Source organism: Pleuronectes platessa, chromosome 11 (assembly GCF_947347685.1).
Source record: "Pleuronectes platessa chromosome 11, fPlePla1.1, whole genome shotgun sequence".
NCBI lineage: Eukaryota > Metazoa > Chordata > Actinopteri > Pleuronectiformes > Pleuronectidae > Pleuronectes > Pleuronectes platessa.
This window is the reverse complement of record NC_070636.1, coordinates 4,667,836-4,685,847: the sequence shown is the minus strand read 5'-3', so window position 1 is coordinate 4,685,847 and position 18,012 is coordinate 4,667,836. Positions and strand designations below refer to the sequence as shown.

General features: G+C 42.4%; 1 protein-coding gene across 11 annotated transcripts in view; it reads left to right on the top strand.

The window, feature by feature from the left end:
- The window catches only part of trim9 (tripartite motif containing 9), a 33,272-nt gene extending 18,714 nt beyond the window's left edge, over positions 1–14,558 (top strand). For 2 of the 11 annotated variants that reach the window (XM_053434539.1, XM_053434538.1), the window contains 7 exons: positions 3,083–3,193; positions 4,095–4,255; positions 4,966–5,116; positions 7,247–7,385; positions 11,092–11,341; positions 11,704–11,866; positions 12,986–14,558. In XM_053434539.1, coding sequence (XP_053290514.1) covers positions 3,083–3,193; positions 4,095–4,255; positions 4,966–5,116; positions 7,247–7,385; positions 11,092–11,341; positions 11,704–11,866; positions 12,986–13,063 — 1,053 coding nt within the window. In that variant the 3' untranslated portion in view covers positions 13,064–14,558. Of the gene's footprint in view, positions 1–3,082; positions 3,194–4,094; positions 4,256–4,965; positions 5,117–7,246; positions 7,411–9,633; positions 9,673–11,080; positions 11,396–11,703; positions 11,867–12,985 lie in introns of all 11 variants that reach the window. The other 9 variants (XM_053434536.1, XM_053434535.1, XM_053434542.1 and 6 more) reach the window with 7 other exon arrangements.
- The last annotated feature ends 3,454 nt before the right edge of the window (positions 14,559–18,012 follow it).

Genomic DNA, 18,012 nt, shown 5'->3' with positions numbered 1-18,012 from the left:
CTTGGTGTACAATTCAGTCCGACACATTTTCTATGCGTTGGTCTGAGCCTTTGAAGAGATGCTGCATTGTTTCTTTAAATGTTTTGGTTCATTCGAGTTCACGCTGCTCACGTGAGAAATGGCCGAGGGCCGAGGAGTCACTCACTCCTGCAGCCTGTCATCTCAGCCACGTGCAGAAAGGGAAAAAGGGTCAAAACCAATGTGAGTCCGGCCTCAGGATCTGCAGCCACACAAACCCACTCATCCGCAGACTTTGCTTAAATGTACCATCCTCGGCTCACGGCAGATAAGAGCGCATGTGTAAGAACTGCAGGAGTAAAGGCTGAGAGGCTCTAATGAGGAACTCCATATCTTGTGTTTGTGCAGTTTTTCTCATCTGAGGTCATTTGAGATTGTTTTCCCGATGCCAGACGAAGCTGAAGTGAAGCTGTGAGTTCTCTGAGGTTTTGATTAAAGCGAGTGACACTCCTCACATCAGGCGCTCCCTGTTTTCTGCTCTTTTTCCTTTCAGAGTCAAAATGTCTGTGATCTGCCATCAGCTGCGCCCTGAAGAAATGTCCCATAATGCTCAGCGTGCGCATTGGCCCGGTGTTTTTTGATTGAATATGTGGTGTATCGGTCGTAGAGAAGAGCTGTAGCATCAGCATCCATCAGGATCAGCTGACGTGTAGCTGTAGCTGCCAGGAGTGACCCTCAGTCGCCTCCATCACATGTAGCACTGACAGGTTTATTAATAGCATCAGATATGGACGGACAATATGGTGGAAATGTTTAAATGCAACTCATGTAATCAGGATCCTAATGCTAGTTTTTTTGTGTGATTTTATAATGTAAAGTTGTGATGATTACACTCTTTAGATTTGTTTTACATATAAGAATTTAGACACATCTTTATTAAACCTACTACCGTTATCTGAGGCTCTGGTTGTGTTGATGTCATCTTTGTATAAATGTTTTTTTTTTTTTTCATATTTGTCCACAAGCTTTGATAACTAGCCTCCATTGTCATGGCAACAGCTCCCTGTGATCTTACATGTTCTAGGCACCGGTTGTTAGGACAAATTACAACATGTTTACACGTGACATATATGTATATATAAAAAAAAAGCTCTGTCCATAAAAAAGGGGATGGATCAAATGTTTTATTGTGATTAACTGATTTACGCATTCATCAGTTTTTACCGCACAGGCTCCAGAATTTGATTTGAACATCTGATGCACGGTGCCCCCCCCCCGGATTCACGTGTGTGTGGTATGAAGGACAAAAAAATGTGTTTAAACAAATAAATGAATGCAGAAATAAATACTTAAATAAAAACTGTTTTGCAATGAAAAAGGTTATTTCTCTTCTTGTTTATTTCTACATCTATAAGTTAATCTATGTATTTCTACATTGGGTCATTCGCTTCTTTACACATTTTTACATGTATTATTTTTGTAAGATAATTAAATGCGAAATAAATAAATGTAAAAAAAATACACAAATAGCCTTTTTCATCGCAAACTGTATTTTTTATAATTATTTTTTTCATTCATTTTATGACCTATTGCTGCATTTATTTATTCTTATTTATTTATTTATTTATACTTTTGTCCTCCATACCGTGGTAGCTCATCTACAAACATTGGTGTTTTGATGTTGCATCAGATTTTATACAGTTGGGTCTCAATTTTTGAAAGAAAATTAAGACACATTACTACTGTTACATGAAATTGCATGTTAGTGGAGTAAGAAAAGAGGGAAACATGAATTTTGAATCTATAACACAACGATACAGTTTGTGGAATAAATTTAAAATCTAACTTGTGCTACGTGGAACAGAAAAGGCCAAAGCAAATATTGCACGTGCAGGTCTTCATGCTACATATTCTGCAAGTTGCAATTTTTTGTAATTGTTTTTTATTCTCATTCAATCTTTTTGTGAAAATTTTTCTGAGAAAGTGCAGTTAATTAAAAATCCGGTGATAGTCTCACACAAGTCTTCACTGCTGCGTGTTGGACGCTCACCGACTGTCAGTGTGTGTACAGCCTGTCAGTGTGTGTACAGTGTGTGAGTGTGTGTACAGTGTGTGTACAGTGTGTGTTCAGTGTGTGTTCAGTGTGTCGGTCTCCAGGCGGCTGCAGGAAGGATTCTCCTCCGTTCAGCCTCGAATCCCAGCACTGAAGTTTCAGTTACCTAGCAACCGTCGGACCAGCTTCTCCGTTTATTTCACTGTGGCGGTGGGGGGGGGGGGGGTTGGGGGGTTGATGTCCACAGAGCAGGGACTCTGTGGACATCAGTAGTGCCGGTGAGACCGAGGGAATCTCCCCGCTCACATCTATGAAGCATCAAATCAAAGCAAAGAGAAGCAGGGTTCATGCTACACGAGGATAAATATAAAATTATATTATTAAATATATTATTATTATCGTGTGTTTTTTGATATCAAACATGTTTTTCTGACGCACGTGTCTGAGCATGTTTGGAGTCCGCTGGTCACCGGAGAAGTGAAATGTCAGATCTCAGCTCTGATGTAAGCGGCTCACGCTGACGACTCCTCACACGACGGCCGAGCGCGTGAAAACAAAATGTCACTTTCCTCACGTGGACGTCAGTGACAGGATCTGATGTCCGCCTCTTCCTCCCCCCGACCTGTGTCTCCACATTACTCAATCAATCCTGCTCCTAATGTCATTATTGGTTTTCCTCCTGGTTGTCTCATTCATCCATTAACAGCCTTGTTCAGTGTGTGGGTGGGTGTGTGGGTGGGTGTATGTGTGTGTGGGTGTCGGCCTCATTCCTCCACCCGACATCTTCCTTTCCGAGCCTCTTGTGTTTCTTTATTTCCTTTTTCTGTCTCTCCTTTATCATTTCCACCTCATTTTCCCTTTTCAAAATGTCTTTTCATCACAAGTCTCCATCCACTCTGTAATATTAATACTCCATCTCTTCCTTTTACCTTCTTTCTGCGTTTTCTTCCTTTTCCAGTTCATGGTAATTACAGGAAAACCTACAATTACCGTCCCTATATGCTTGTTGTGGCTGAATAAGCGTATTCTACTTCCTGAAAAACAAATGTTTTTTCCCTCTTTGGATTCCAGGTGGTCCGGGATCAGATCTCCCACTGCACGGTGAAGCTGCGTCAGACCACGGGGCTGATGGAGTACTGTCTGGAGGTCATCAAGGAGAATGACCCCAGTGGTTTCCTCCAGGTGAGAATCTAACATCTCCCTGGAGTTAGTGGATGAAGTAGAGGAGGATCCAAACCCTCTCGCTCATCACCCCTTAAAATAAAGTGAACTACAGCTACAGCTATTTGTGCCCTGTTCAACCAAAATGAGAGTCTCCCTGCTTTTACACTTGAATGTATAAAGACTCCATGAATCCATAAGAAATTCTAAAACTTTCAAATCTACCGTGAGAAGGTTGGAAAGCAGTTTTCTAGCTTTTTTATTTCTTAACCCGTCAAAGCTGCAGTTTTCACACATTTCCCCGCTCGTGGGCGTTTTGCTGACATTTCTCCAAGGAAGAAAATTCATGTGGAAGAAAACAGTGAAATCACAAGCTGCTAATTTGACTCAGACCCAAATGCATTTAGATAAATCTGAAAAATAACCAAAAAACTAAATCTGCCATGATTCATACAGCGAAGTTACAGTTTAATCTTTCATCTTTTATCTTCTGATGGCTGAAACACTTTGGACTCGTGTGTCTAATGTGACAGTTGTGTGCTCAACGGTGGGAAGCACAGGACTCATCTGCACGGAGCAGAGGTTTTAAAATTAGATTTAAATTATTTATATTTTTATCTGCTTTTTTAAGCACCGTGCAAAAATGATTTTTACCCATCGTTGAGAAATATTTATAGCAGAAGTACCCGTCTAGTGTTTGTGTCAAAAATAACAAGTACAAAAATCCCTAGAAGGAAGAAAAACTGCTCTATTTAAACCTTAACTAGAGATTACTGTTTTTATATATTTAAATATTTTCCTGTCTGGGGACAAATTTCACATGTTAGGGTTAGGGTTCTAAACTTGATGCTCCATCGGAGGCTGTTGTTTAAGAGATGATACCTGGTCATGGGCGAGTAACAGAGTTTACGGCTGCTCTCAGATCTCGGACGCTCTGATCCGGAGGGTCCACATGACGGAGAGTCAGTGGGGGAAGGGAACCCTCACCCCGAGGATGAACAGCGACTTTGACCTCACCCTGGACAGCGGGCCGCTCCTGCAGACGATCCACCAGCTGGACTTTGTGCAGCTGAAAGGTGAGAGAGAGAGAGAGGGGGAGATGAACGGGTGGAGACATGTGAAGGGTGTCTGAGAGAGAGAGAGGGAAAGAGGGAAAGAGGAGGCAGGTACAGAACAGGAGGAAAGTTCAAGTCCCCTTTGGAACTAATGTTCCCCGAGCGTTTTTGAGCGAGACATTATATTCCTGCAGTGGAGTGAAGCAGATGTTCTCTTTCATTATAATATCACTGCAGCGTTCACAATCCTGAAGCTTTGGTTTACTTCAACTTACTAAAGATATTGATAAACTTTTTAATGTTTACTTTGATGTTTCTGCATGTGTCCTCCTGAAATCTATTCTGGACACTAATGTTCTTTCTCCCTCACCTAAGTGTCCTCCTCTATCTGTGCCACCAGGCCCCTGGGTTTACAGTGGCCATTTAAAAACAACCTGTTCTTTGCACATATGAACTCTTTAAAATCACATCTTATTTTACTGGTAAACATAAGAGTTGATTCTCAATTGATGTCAGGAGGTGTACTTCATGCTGTTACAGAGTTTTGCATATATATTGGTCTGCGTTTGTGTTTTTTGTAGCAGTTTTATATCGATATACTGAGTATTTGGGGGGAAATAAACTGTAAATATCCAACAGTACTTTGTGCAATGCAGAGTCTGCTTGTGTGTGTGTGTGTGTGTGTGTGATTGTGTGTGTGTTCGTCCATACCTCACTGGGCTCTAACCTGGTCCCCCCCCCAGTCCCAGCTGCTCCGATGCTCCAGCTCGAGGAATGCTGCACGCAGAACAACAGTGCCACGCTGTCATGGAAGCAGCCGCCGCTCTCCACCATCACCGTGGACGGATACATCCTGGAGCTGGACGACGGGAACGGGGGTCCCTTCAGGGTAGGTGTCCCTCTGTCCCTGTGTCCCTCTGTCCCTCTGTCCCCACATGCTGGGCGTCATTCTTCAACTTGAATTGATGTCACCACGACTTTTCCTTTAAGAAAGGGGAACTTTTCTTAGATCTACATTTAGGATTAGAAAACACAAAGTGAAGTAACAGGACCAGTTAGAGTCATAATTCACCTCTAGAACCCTCCAGCACCTCTATCTCAACAAAGACCCGTTCACTTGGTGCCAGGGAGGACACCAGCTCAGCTCGGAGTGACGTGGTCACGTGACTCTGGGGAAGTGAGGCGCTGAGTGACACACGGTCGGGAGGAAGGACCTGTCGTGCAGCTGTTGGTCGGGATGATCCCACAGGAAGTGGGATCTGGGATCAAAGCGGCGCTCGTACCCTCACAGAGGTTCCCCGTGTAATCGATCCTCATCAGACCCTCCCCGGCTTTGTGTGCACTGAGCCCCCGGCTTTTGTTATCCAGGACAACTTAGACCTCCTGAACAATTCCCTCAGTACAATGAGGAAGGATATCTGTGTCTGAACTCTAAACCGGTAAAGAGCAGCTTCCCCCGTAGCAAGCGAGAAGTGGCTCCTCTTTTTTTTAATCATCTTTTATTTCTAATAACGGGTAAGCAAACCAGATGAGATGTTTATCCATGTAACGAGAGAGACTAAACGAAGAGAGAGACACATCTGGAGTTTCCCTTATTCTCACTCTTGAAGCAGAAAATATACTTTAAGAGGAAACATTCTTCAGTGTTAAAGTTTCAAGCCCAGCAACTGGGAAGGAAGGATCTGAGTTTGTTTTGCATAAACCTTCACAAACCACATTTCTATCCAGTTAAAGGGTCAGTTCACCACAAAATGACAAAAGTGCAACATCCACTGTTTGTAAATACAGGTTGAAAACATATATCATAGCTCTTATGTACCAAAATGCATTTGTGAGTGGACTCACTTATCCCTAAAGCTCCTGAAAACAACATTCAATATTCACTACCCACACACTTGTACGACATTATATCTGCTTTGTGTGGGTCAGTGTAAACAAGCAAACATGAGTTAACGAGGGGTCGTGTTAAAGGACATATAGTGGGATGTCTGTGTGAAGGGGTCTAAAGTGTAGGAAGCTGATTGAGATCCGCTTTAAAACTGTAAACAGACGACCCGGTCGACTCTGGTGGTTTGTGACGAGGCTGAAAAGTGGCTGCAGTTGCTGGTGCAGGACTCTGAGCATCAGCTCCACCCTCGCGGTGCAATGTGAGGAGGGGCCAGCAGCTGCTTGTTGGGGCATCCTGGGTTTTAATTTAGGAAAAACAGACCGTGGCCCCTGAGTTAGTTTGCTGCGAGCTGACGGCAGCTGGTTGCAATCTCAATTTCACCCTCTAAGTTGATTATGTGTTCCGCAAAAAAAAAAATCTGAACGCGCCTTCACCGCTCGCTCTTAATTACAAGTGTTCCATGAGAGGGAGATCACTGACGAGCAGGCTGCCAGCAGATCCACACACTGTCTCCGCTCGCTGCTAATTGGTGGGAAGTTGGTGCCAGCCTCTGTCGCAGCTTGAGGACATTGTGCAGCAGTTTGCGTGAGATTTACCGCTGAAATGGCCCAGAGCAAACACAAAGCACATTTTATATAGCCTTAAATGTTGTTGTGTTTATTGTAATTGTGTTTCCAAATACAGGTTTTTAGTGTTTTAAAATGTCTAAGTGTTGTTTTTGCCCTTTCGCCATCTGCCCTCCAGTCTGTGCATCTCTTTAATTTCAACTCACTTCATTTTTTTTTCGTTTTTTCATTCCTGCAGTCGAAGCTGAGCTTTTTTGCCAAAACAACAATTTTGTAAAAACGTTGTGGGAAGTTGTCCGTCTCCTCTCCTCTCTGACTCACCGGGGCTCGCCAACGCAGTGCCACGCTGAGCTCGGCGAGTTGTGTCCCTGCGTCTATTTATACTCCAGTGTGGGCTGGCTCGCCCACGCTCGGTTGTACCAGCTCACGCTCTTCATTTGTTACACTCACTGCCGATTCCTCCTGAAGCCGGGTTCCAGGGAGCAGGACTCTGTGTCTGTTCCGTGTCATGATCATGCACTTAATGTATCTGCCGGTTTGACAGGAAATCACTGTGTCTTTACAGGAAGTCTACGTGGGGACGGAGACCATCTGCACAGTGGACGGGCTTCATTTCAACAGCAAGTACAAGGCCAGAGTGAAGGCCTTCAACGCCAGCGGAGTGGGACAGTACAGCAAGACCCTGATCATGCAGACGTCTGAGAGTACGTTAAGCACCGGCTCCTCCTCCTACTCCTGCATGACTGTGGCCTATATGAACAAAATACACCCATAGCAGAACTCAGCCATTTATTATCATTGATCTAGGATAAAGCAGCGAGTATTTGAGATACAAATTGTTCTCACACGTAACGTTAGAATCCAGAAAGAGCCTAAAGTCTTTCTAGAGCTTCTTCCTCCCGCAGTATGAACTCAGCTGGACTCACAAACCAAACTCAAATGTTTGTCGTCAAACTAGCAAGATGGTGTCAGCTCGATCAGCAGCTTCTCTAGCTACTGACCTACTGACCTATTGACCTACCTACCTACGTTTGACTTGATAAAAGAATTAATAGCCAAAGTTATTTTTAATCATTAATATCTAAGAATTGTAGTTGCTGAGACCTTTAACTCCCGAATCACAAATGTGACGGATCACTAAAGTCAAAAGGAATCATCCCCAAGGAACTCAAATGAACATTTCATGTCAATAGAACATATCTGTGAGCACATGATCCCATGTTCCCTCGACACCATGTTCCCTAGGTCCTATGTTCCCTCATTATACTGAGAGGCAGAAAGGGGAAACCTCCTTTTACAAGTTCATTATAATCCATGAAATATTAGGTTAATATAGAGCCTGTTTGTCAGGTTCCCATTATGTGTGATGGGTAAACATGGGACCTTTAGACCATCGGACCCTGTGAACTGGGACTGACCCTTAATCCATCCTGTAGTTGTTAAGATAAGAAGACTGGATGCTTTTAAAAAGGTCAAGTTCACTCACTAGCAGCTATGAAATCAGATGTCACTCATCCTCCCTGATTTCAAATGGCTGTCATTCAGAAACAGTAGCTCTCCAGCAGGTCGTGTTGTCATGTGATCCACAGATATTCATCATAAGAAGTCATTTCCAGCTCATATACAGAACCTGCCACGTTTGCTAATATATAGTTGATGAACCGCCGTCATTTTATTGAAGTATTATTATTTTTGCATGATACATTTCTGTTGATGTTATGTTGGATATTACTGACATGATGAACCCTGATTGTTGGACTGTACATTAGATTGTATATAAAAAATGGACGACATGACAGCGCGCCAAAAGTGAAGCCAAACTGTCCTGATCGCCCCCTGGTGGCCGTTAATCCTGTCTCCTCCATGTAAGTGGATGGGACATGGACCAAATGGAAAAAGTAAAAGGACAAATACATTTATCTCAGAGATGGTTTCTGTAATTTAAGGCTAGTTTTTACAAGTTTGCTTTAAATTTGTTAGGTTCTGATATAAAGCGGATGAATTTTTTAGGGAGACGTTCCTATCCAGGATATTTTGGCTTCATTTCTGAATAGTTGTCAGGAAGTGGAGACATGTCGTCCATCTTTGTTTACAGAAAACACATCAACCTATAATCTGAATAGTTTTCTTGTGTATTTCACTTAAGAATAATAAGTTGTTGCTGCCAGATTAAAGCCTTGCATCATCTGGAAGTCGACTAAAGTCATATTTAATATCATGCATATAGATTATGGGGATTTTAAGGACACCGTGGCAATCAAATTTACCTGTAACACAAAAAACAACAACAACAACAAGAGCTTCCAAAATGTCAGACGCAAGGTTTTAAGCCTAAAGCAGCAACAAGATGTAAATTCTGTTTTTTGAAAGAGTGTGTTTTTGCTTCTATGAAACCAGACACATCCACGATCAGCAGGCTTGTGTATAATCCAGCCGCGTGTTTGTGTTCTCATTAGTTTAATGCTGCTCTGACTAGAAGCCTGTCCTCCATTAGTGGAGCTGAAAGGCCCAGACAGCCTCCCTACCTGACAGCGCCAGCACCCAGCAGCTGTCGGGGGGGCCGGTACAAAGGGATCCAACCACTCAGATGTGTTTGTGCAGAGCGCTGACATTGTTCGCCCCGACCAGACTGTGCTTTGATTCTCTCGGTTTTCTATTTCTCAGTGCAGAGACGGGAGCGTGTCTGCCTCCTTGCTGGCTCTGTTCAAGTCTAACCCTGCTTTGTTTTCAGTAGGATTTTGCTTCTTGGGATTGTTCTCTCGGTTTTATTTTTTGTCTACTGAGATAAAACAGCCTCCCTGATGAAACTTGCTTCTTACCCCCTCCGCCCACCCCCCCCCCCCCCCCCCGATCCCTCTTCACTGTCTGCTTCAACGCTTCGCTCTCCTCCTCCCCTCTTTTTCTTTCTCCCTCCCCCCTCTACCCTCTTCCCCCCCTCATGTCACATTTCAGCTGGACACTCTCCATGTGATATTCAGTCTCTAGGCACAGGTATGGACGGCTCTCATTGCTGACTGTTTCCTCTCTGACCCCCTCCCCCCCCTGGCTCTCGGCCGTTCCATCAGTGCAGTCCTCACTCTCCAACCAGCAGGTGGGCAGTTTGCTGCTCTGTGGGCTTCATTTATTAAACCTCCGATACCGGCGTCTAATAAATGCCTTTCTTTTATTTCCTGTGGGAAATAAAGCTCTGTAATGAAACTTTACTGCACGCGGTGACAGCGGTGTAACGACCCGTCCGGTGGAGCCCATATAAAGTGCAAACGCCCGCCTGCCAACCTCCCATGTGTCTCTGTATAGAATTTAAGATTTAAGAGCTGTGGCAATATATATATATATTTTTTAAACAGTTTGCAAAATGTATCGTTAGCATTTGATTTAACCTGCTTGGAATGTTATGTTCTGCCACAGATCATAGAACAGTTAAACACAGTTCAGATTAATTACCATAAAGCATATTTTCCAGCTTGCTTCTGTAGGTGTCAAGCTTTTGCTGAGGTGTGGACACCACACATTTCTGTCAGCGCAAAAATGACTAACTATCCCCTTAAAATGTATATTTCAACTGGAACATTATAATTATTAGTTACCAATCATGTTTCCAGCTACCTGGTGGCAACTCTATAAAGTCCAATATTTGTCCTCATGTTACCTCTTATTTTAGTCAACACCAACTTTTCCAGGAAATATGTCTCTTTAGCTGAGAAATGTTCCATTTGACATTTGCTGGTGGGCATTTACTGAACAGTGCGTCTATCGGGGCTCCTCTCTGTGGAAGCAGCTTCCTGCTGCAGTGGAAAGTGTCTCCCATGAGAGCGCTGAGTGAAGTCTGAGAGGAAGTTAGAACACTGAGCAGGAGCTGCACTGTCGAGAGATGTGTCCCTGCTGGTTTGTTACTATGAGGGACAAAAACCAGGTGATTCAAACTCATTTCTTTGTGTTTTGAGTGAAGTAGCCCTTTAATGTAAAGGAAAAATTGCGTAATTATTAAGAAAGGAAAAAAATGATGTAATTAGTTTTCATAAACACCACCCACCCTGTTCCAAGCAGGTTAAAACAAATGCCAACAGTTCTTTTCAGGCTGTCTGACGCAGGTGTGATTATCATTAAGATTAAGATAATTAGATTAAGTTAAGTGTTAAGTTATATCTTAAGTTATAAGTATATGACAATAATCGTTATAGTGGTAGTAAATCTCATCTTCTCTCATTCATTTTGTTCCTCCTTATTTAGATGCTCTTACAGTCTAACTTCACCTCATCTGACCTCCAACTTCTAGATCCATGCAACCATTGTCGAGTCCATTCAACGTGATTGTGGTTCCTGTGTTTGACATTTGTATTGATGCTAAACCACAGTGTGTGTGTGTGTGTCTGTGTGTGTGTGTGTGTGTGTAACTGTTCTTGTGCACAGTTGCTTGGTTCACCTTTGACCCAGCCTCCGCTCACCCGGACATCATCTTCTCCAACGACAACCTGACGGTGTCGTGCAACAGCTACGACGACAGAGTGGTCATGGGTAACTCCGCCTTCTCGCGCGGCGTGCACTACTGGGAGATGACCATCGACCGCTACGACAACCACCCCGACCCGGCCTTCGGGATCGCTCGGGGGGACGTCTTGAAGGACGTGATGCTGGGGAAGGACGACAAGGCCTGGGCCATGTACGTGGACAACAACCGCTCGTGGTTCATGCACAACAATTCACACACCAACAGGTAAAAAAAACAAAGTCAGGTGTGTGAACAGAATAATTTACTGATGTAGATTTAGTTATTTGTGAGAGGTGACATTACTAAAACACAATATTATCATGTATTTTTTCAATATAGGATCTTTATTTTTAATCTAAACAGAAATTCCAGTTGTAGTGGAGTAAAAAGTAAAATATTTCATATTCCAATATTTCAAAAACTAACACGGTGCAGCTGCGGCGGGGGGGGACTTCTACACATATTCCACAGGGCACTACTGAGAATATCTCTTCTTTAATGTGAGTGTCTGTTCTTTCTGTGTGACGATGCAGGACGGATGGCGGCATCAGTAAAGGAGCTACGATAGGAATGCTGCTGGACTTCTCACGCAGGATCCTCATCTTCCTCATCAACGACGAGCAGCAGGGTCCTGTGGCGTTCGAGGGCTTGGAGGGCGTCTACTACCCGGCAATCAGCCTCAACCGAAACGTCCAGGTACAGAATGATGAGTGCCGAACTCTGCAGAGCAAAGAGAATAGGGGAAGATTCTTTATCTATTGATCATTTAACCCCTTGCTAGATATATACAGTCGTTCTTAAGATAAGACCTGACCTAAGTGGTGGCCCGACCGAACATTATGGCAGAAATAAGTGATCCATTGACAGGCCAGGACTTTTCAAGAGGTTGAAGTAGAGTAAAAACGTGACGTTCTGCTGATGAGACCATTTTCTGACCCACAAAATATATTATACATTTCCCAAAATTATGATGAAACTTACACTGTTGTGAAGCTAAAGGAATAATGATAAAGTTCTACATCTCCACAAAGTTTCAGGCAACGGATTTAGAAAAAGAGTGTTAATCAAAGCAGCAGCAGCAGCAGTGGAGCATCTATCCCATAATTCCACTCATTATTATCTTTTGTTAGACGTGCTCAGCCTGATAAATGCCCCAGTTTATTCCTGAAGGATATCACACATATCTGTTCGAAGGCTGAGTATTTCTCCCAACTATGAGAAAACTGAACTTCTTTGAGAGATTACTTTGTTGTGCAGAATAGAACGTTGCTGCATTATTTGAAAAAAACTATATATAGAGTATTTTCTATATTGTACATTGTGACACAAACCATAATTATAACTGTCCGGATTAATTTATCATAACTGATGAACATGGAAAAAACCTGGAGCAGTTTTATATCGAACCCTGGCTCTTTGTACAAAACACTCTCCGAGCCCTGATTGATGCCGCAAGCAAAAACACAGCCTTTCTCTTATAGATCAATAAAGAAGCATAAGTAGAGTAATTATACATTAAAAATGCTTTTGCAAGTTTTACAAATAAGGACTCTGAGGATTAAACCTTGAAAGAGGAAGCTTCAAAGACCTAACAACAGTTAGCAGCTTTGAATTTCATATTGCTCTGAGGCAGTTTATTCATATTAAGCACTGTTTCTGGGCGATGAAAGCAAACTGCCCCCGAGACTGAAACACTCACTGAGGAAACAGCTCCACAGCTCCACAGCTCCACCTGCAGGCAGAGAAATATATTGAACATTGTCACCAAGATTCATTAACACATATATTTGCATGTAAATTTGTGTTTCTCCGCAGGTCACACTGCACACTGGTCTACCCATCCCTGATTTCTACACCCCCGGGGATGCGGATCCGAATGGCTCCGTGTGCTAAAGGCGCCACCCCCCCATTGTTTACCCAGGGGTCCCTCTGCCAGTCAATAACTATAATTCCAACCTCCTCTTCCTCCTCCTCCTCTTCCTCCTCGCGCCCCCTGACCGACTGACCCCGTGACTCTCTGAAACAGGCCCCATCCAGCACTGAGCCATGCCTTTATCATGCCTGAACCTTGGACACACGGATCATCCGCAGAATACTGTCACGACGGACGGTGCTGTGCCACCTGTACGTTATATTTGAATATGATACAGATGTATGAAGAAGGTGAAAAAAAATCAAACTGATGGATCCGGAATGTTATAATTTGTGTACATTTATTATAAAATGTTGTTAAAGGAGAAATTTGGGGTTAAAAAATGCTAATATGTTTTGAGATGAGAACGTTTATACAACTCTCACATCTCTACGATAAATAAATACCTGCAGCTAGCAGGCCAGTTACGATTAGCTTAGCACTAAGATTGGAAATAGCTGGACTGACTATGTTCAAAGTTCAGAAATGCCTCTACCGCTAAAGTTCACTTATTCAAACGTAAGGACAGATACCTTTGGACAGATCTAGCCATTTCTACGGTGGCCAGGAGAGCTCCAATTCAGGAAACGCATGCAAATACAAAAGAAACACGTGCAAGTTAGGAAAACGACAACGAATTTGCAGTGCGTTGAGCTCTCTCGCCCACCGTATATATTTTCAAATTCCGAAATTCATGCTAAGCTAAGCTAAGCCCCTGCCTGCTGTAGCTTCACGTTTATTTTTACAGCGGTACAAGTGAACGTTTCCTAAATTGTTGAGCATCCCCTTTAAAGGGAGGAGGTTTGTTTATGATGTCGTACCAATAACTTTTAGTCCAGTGCATTTATTCTACACCCCCCCTTTTCAAAAGCACACACGTACAAACACAGCATCTTCGGCAATCGGTCATCTTCACCAATCGATGCTGCAGCCATTTGATACCCGGACGAGAGCAATAGCCCGACTCTCAGCCGCGTCACCGTCGTACGCTCGTCCGTGTAAATGAGACGCTTTTTCTTTCGTGGCTTAGCTCATGTGAATCTGTATCGTCTGTAAAGAAAAACTATAAAAAACATTGGTGTGTAAAACGATTCTGGAAGCGAGGCCTTCGTCCGGGAGGGATTCTTTCTGGTTTGATGTCTCATGGAAGCCGGACGTTGTGTTCGCTGACGTGATAAAGATGATGACGCTGTTTGACTGAGGTGCTAGAGCAGCGCGTTTCGTTCTTTTTTTTACTTCGGGCGACTGAATCCTGCTAGTTTTATAATATTGATATTGAAATGATATATTGCGAAGAGGTGTACAGCTCAATAAGTTATTGATGTTTTTTTTTCCGATGGGAATTCCCGATTGTTCCTTTATTCGATGTCGAGTTACTACAGAGAGAATTTTTTTGTCGCTTTAAAAAAAACGTAGTTTGTAAGGTTGTTCTGATAATGAACAGGTTTCCATTGGAACCAGTGTGAGTCCTACAAAAGCAAGGGGGGGGGGGGGGGGTTGTGTGTGATCTCTTTTGGGCAAAAGTTTCCTCAACTGGCGACAATGGAAGTTCTTGAGACGAAGCCATGCTAGCAGCTCAGTGGGGCTGAACCCAGGCACAGCGCTAGGCCTACTTTATGCTAATGCTAACATAAACGGCAGGTACATTATATCGTTTGCCATGTTCACCATCCTAGCTCACCCAGCTTGCAGCTCAGTGGGGCTGATCCTAGGCACAGCGCTAGGCCTACTTTATGCTAATGCTAACATAAACGGCAGGTACATTATATCGTTTGCCATGTCCACCATCCTAGCTCGCCGTGCTTGCAGCTCAGTGGGGCTGATCCTAGGCACAGTGGTAGGCCTACTGTAAGCTAAATGCTAATGCTAACATGGTAACATGCTCATACAGTCAATTTGCAAATAAATAGCAGGTTCATTATAATGTTTACTATGTTCACCATCTTGGCTCAACCATGTTAGCTGCTCAGTGGGGCTGTACTCAGGCACAGCCAAATACCTACTTTAAGCTAAATGCTAATGCTAACATAAAAAGCAGGTTCATTATAATGTTTACTCTGTTCCTAGCTCACCATGCTAGCAGCTCAGCGAGGATGTGTACTGGGACAAAGTGGTACTTAAAGCTAAATGCTAATGCTATTGCTAGCATATCAACATTAAGCCTCGCAATGACATTCTGCTGTGCTAATACATGGGATCAACCAAGTGTGTAAAATGAATCCTTATGATGTAGGAGGAGGTGAATATATGTTGCCAAATTTCATCGAATAGTTTTTAGAACATTTTACTCCAAAACACAAATGTAAACCTCATGGTGGCGCTAGAGGGAAACTCAGAGGATCACCAAAGTCATCAGGAATAATTTGCCATGAATGTCTATATACTTTTTAGTCCATCACATAAATATTGTACAAGTTAGCTATGACCTGGTGGTGGCGCCATAGGAACAGTCCAGGGTCAAGGATAAGTCCATTTAGTCGTTGTCAAGACATGTGACTAAAAACCAAACTTTTAAACCCCATGATGGCGCCAGACTCAAAATCTGAGGATTCCAAAGTTTTTAGTTTTTAGTTGAAGGATCATTCAGTCGTTCTAAAGATGAGACTTGACCAAAATGGTGGACCAGCCTGACCCCTGCTGCCACACAGCTAGCATTAGCATGGCTAAAATAAGTAAAGGTCCAGTGTGTAAGATTTGGATTAAAGGGATCTATTGACACAAATTGAATATGAAATAGTACTAGTGATGTTTTCACTAGTATGTTTCATCTAAATTGTACAAATTGTTGTTTTCTTTACTCTTAATATTGAAGTACTTTATATTTACTTCCGGAGCGAGTCCTGTCTACGGAGGCCGCCATTTTTTCTACATTAGTTCCTTAATACCTTTTGAGTTTTTATGACAACTGAAGGCTACCACAGGTTCTCTTCCATGTTTGGAAGGGGAGGGTGAGGTAAGGGTTGTTCAGCTGCAACATGCAACTTCACCACTAGATGTCACTAAAATTCTACACACTGAACCTTTAAGTTAACAGGAGTCAGTCTGAGGGAACTGTTGCCCGTTAAAAAGATGCATTAAAAAAAGTTTCCTCTAGCATCGTGGCCCTGAAACCTACAGTACATGTCTAGCATTTACAGAAGGTGCTATCATGTGTTAGAGCTTCGTGACTGTGCCTTTCCCCTTCTTCAATACCCCAATAATTTAGAAAACTTTGCTACAAACTAGATTCATTACTTCAGCAGAGTCAACCCTAACATCTGTGATGCCTGACTTCAAATGCTGCTGCACATTTTTTCTATCATAAAAAGGGCAAATTTCAACATGTTTGCTATGGATGTGTATACACCACTGTATGAACGGGGTCATTACAGTCAGGTATAGGTCAAGGTGTGTTTGGTTTCCCCTTTTTAAATTCCTCTTTTTCTCTTCTGCTGATTCACACGGATCGCACCACAAAGCTGCTAAAATGGCTGCACACTGTAGACCTGCAATATTTGCATGTGTGCTTATACAACGAAGAACTAAACTGAGCCACTGCAGCTTTCAGCAAGTCGCACAGCCTTTGGTGCAAGGCTGAATTCAAGTTTCCACTTATGCAACATTTAATTGGAAGTTTTTTTTTCAAGGTTAGCCTTTTGTCCGGCCATAATTATGAAACGCACACAGCAAAAACAGCCCGATCAGCGTTCATGCAGACGAGTGCAGCCATTATCACAAAATTACACAACCGCAGAATCCAGGACAAATAAACAAACATGACATAATCAAGCAAAAGTTTATTTTCGGTCCACATGTCCAGTATGAGATGATACACACCCCTTTTGTTGTTCATTTTTAACACAAGGTAAATATTTTTAACGCAATCTCTCTGTGAAACTGTGAACTTCTTTAATTGAAAAATGACAGATGTGTGTGTTTCTGCACTGAACACACAAGGGTGCTGGCATTTAACAAAGTGTGTGATTGTAAGAGTTATCATTTCTAAACCAGCCAAACACACTTTAGTGATATTAAAACAGACCCGGGGAAGATTTAAAGTCTCATACAGCCTCGTCAAACTTTTATGAATTACTGTAAACCTACACACAGTCGCTGGGCGACACTGGGTGTTATATCTCCAAATGTACATACGTGTGTTTGTGTGTGTGCGTGTGTGTGTGACGGAGTGTGAACGAGTGTGTGTGTGTAACTTGCATTATAACCTCATTTAACTCCAAAGTTATTTCTTGTTACCCTGTTTGATCTGAGGTGGAATGTCATCACTTAATATTATTAGTTACAGTGAAACTGAAATATGTCTATGGAGAAATTTACGAGTATAAAATGAACATTGTTACTGCTATTATTTTAAGACCCTATGATTACTATGATTGTTATAATTATATGTCTTTCATGACCATATTACTGCTATAATTATGATTTGAAGTATAATATGCGGCTCTGTGTTTTCTGTATGTGTGAATATTCAATAAATAGGTGTCAACAAGGTCTAAGGTTGCCTGGAATATTTATCAGATTTTTCCTTGGGTGCTTTAACATTTTATTTCTGCAACAGCAAATTGCAATAAATAAATATACACTAATCAAAATAGTTCTCTGCTTAGTGATCGTTGACAAACATAATATCTGACGAGTATGTGTGAAGACACAGATGATCAAGGCAACTTGTTTTTTTAAACATCTCTCTCATAAGATTCCCTGTCATCTCTCGATCATAACTAATATATCAAAGACATAAATGTTTTTATTTATTATCCAAAATCAGTATTCAGTAGAGGACACTTAGTGGATAATTCGAGCCTTGAGTCTGTGTGTATATAGGTCATCTTGACACTCCATGACATTATGTGTGTATAGTATTATACTAATTTTCAATCCCAGTAGTTTAATCTGAAAACTGACCTCAGCACTAGTTCAACATCACAATGTT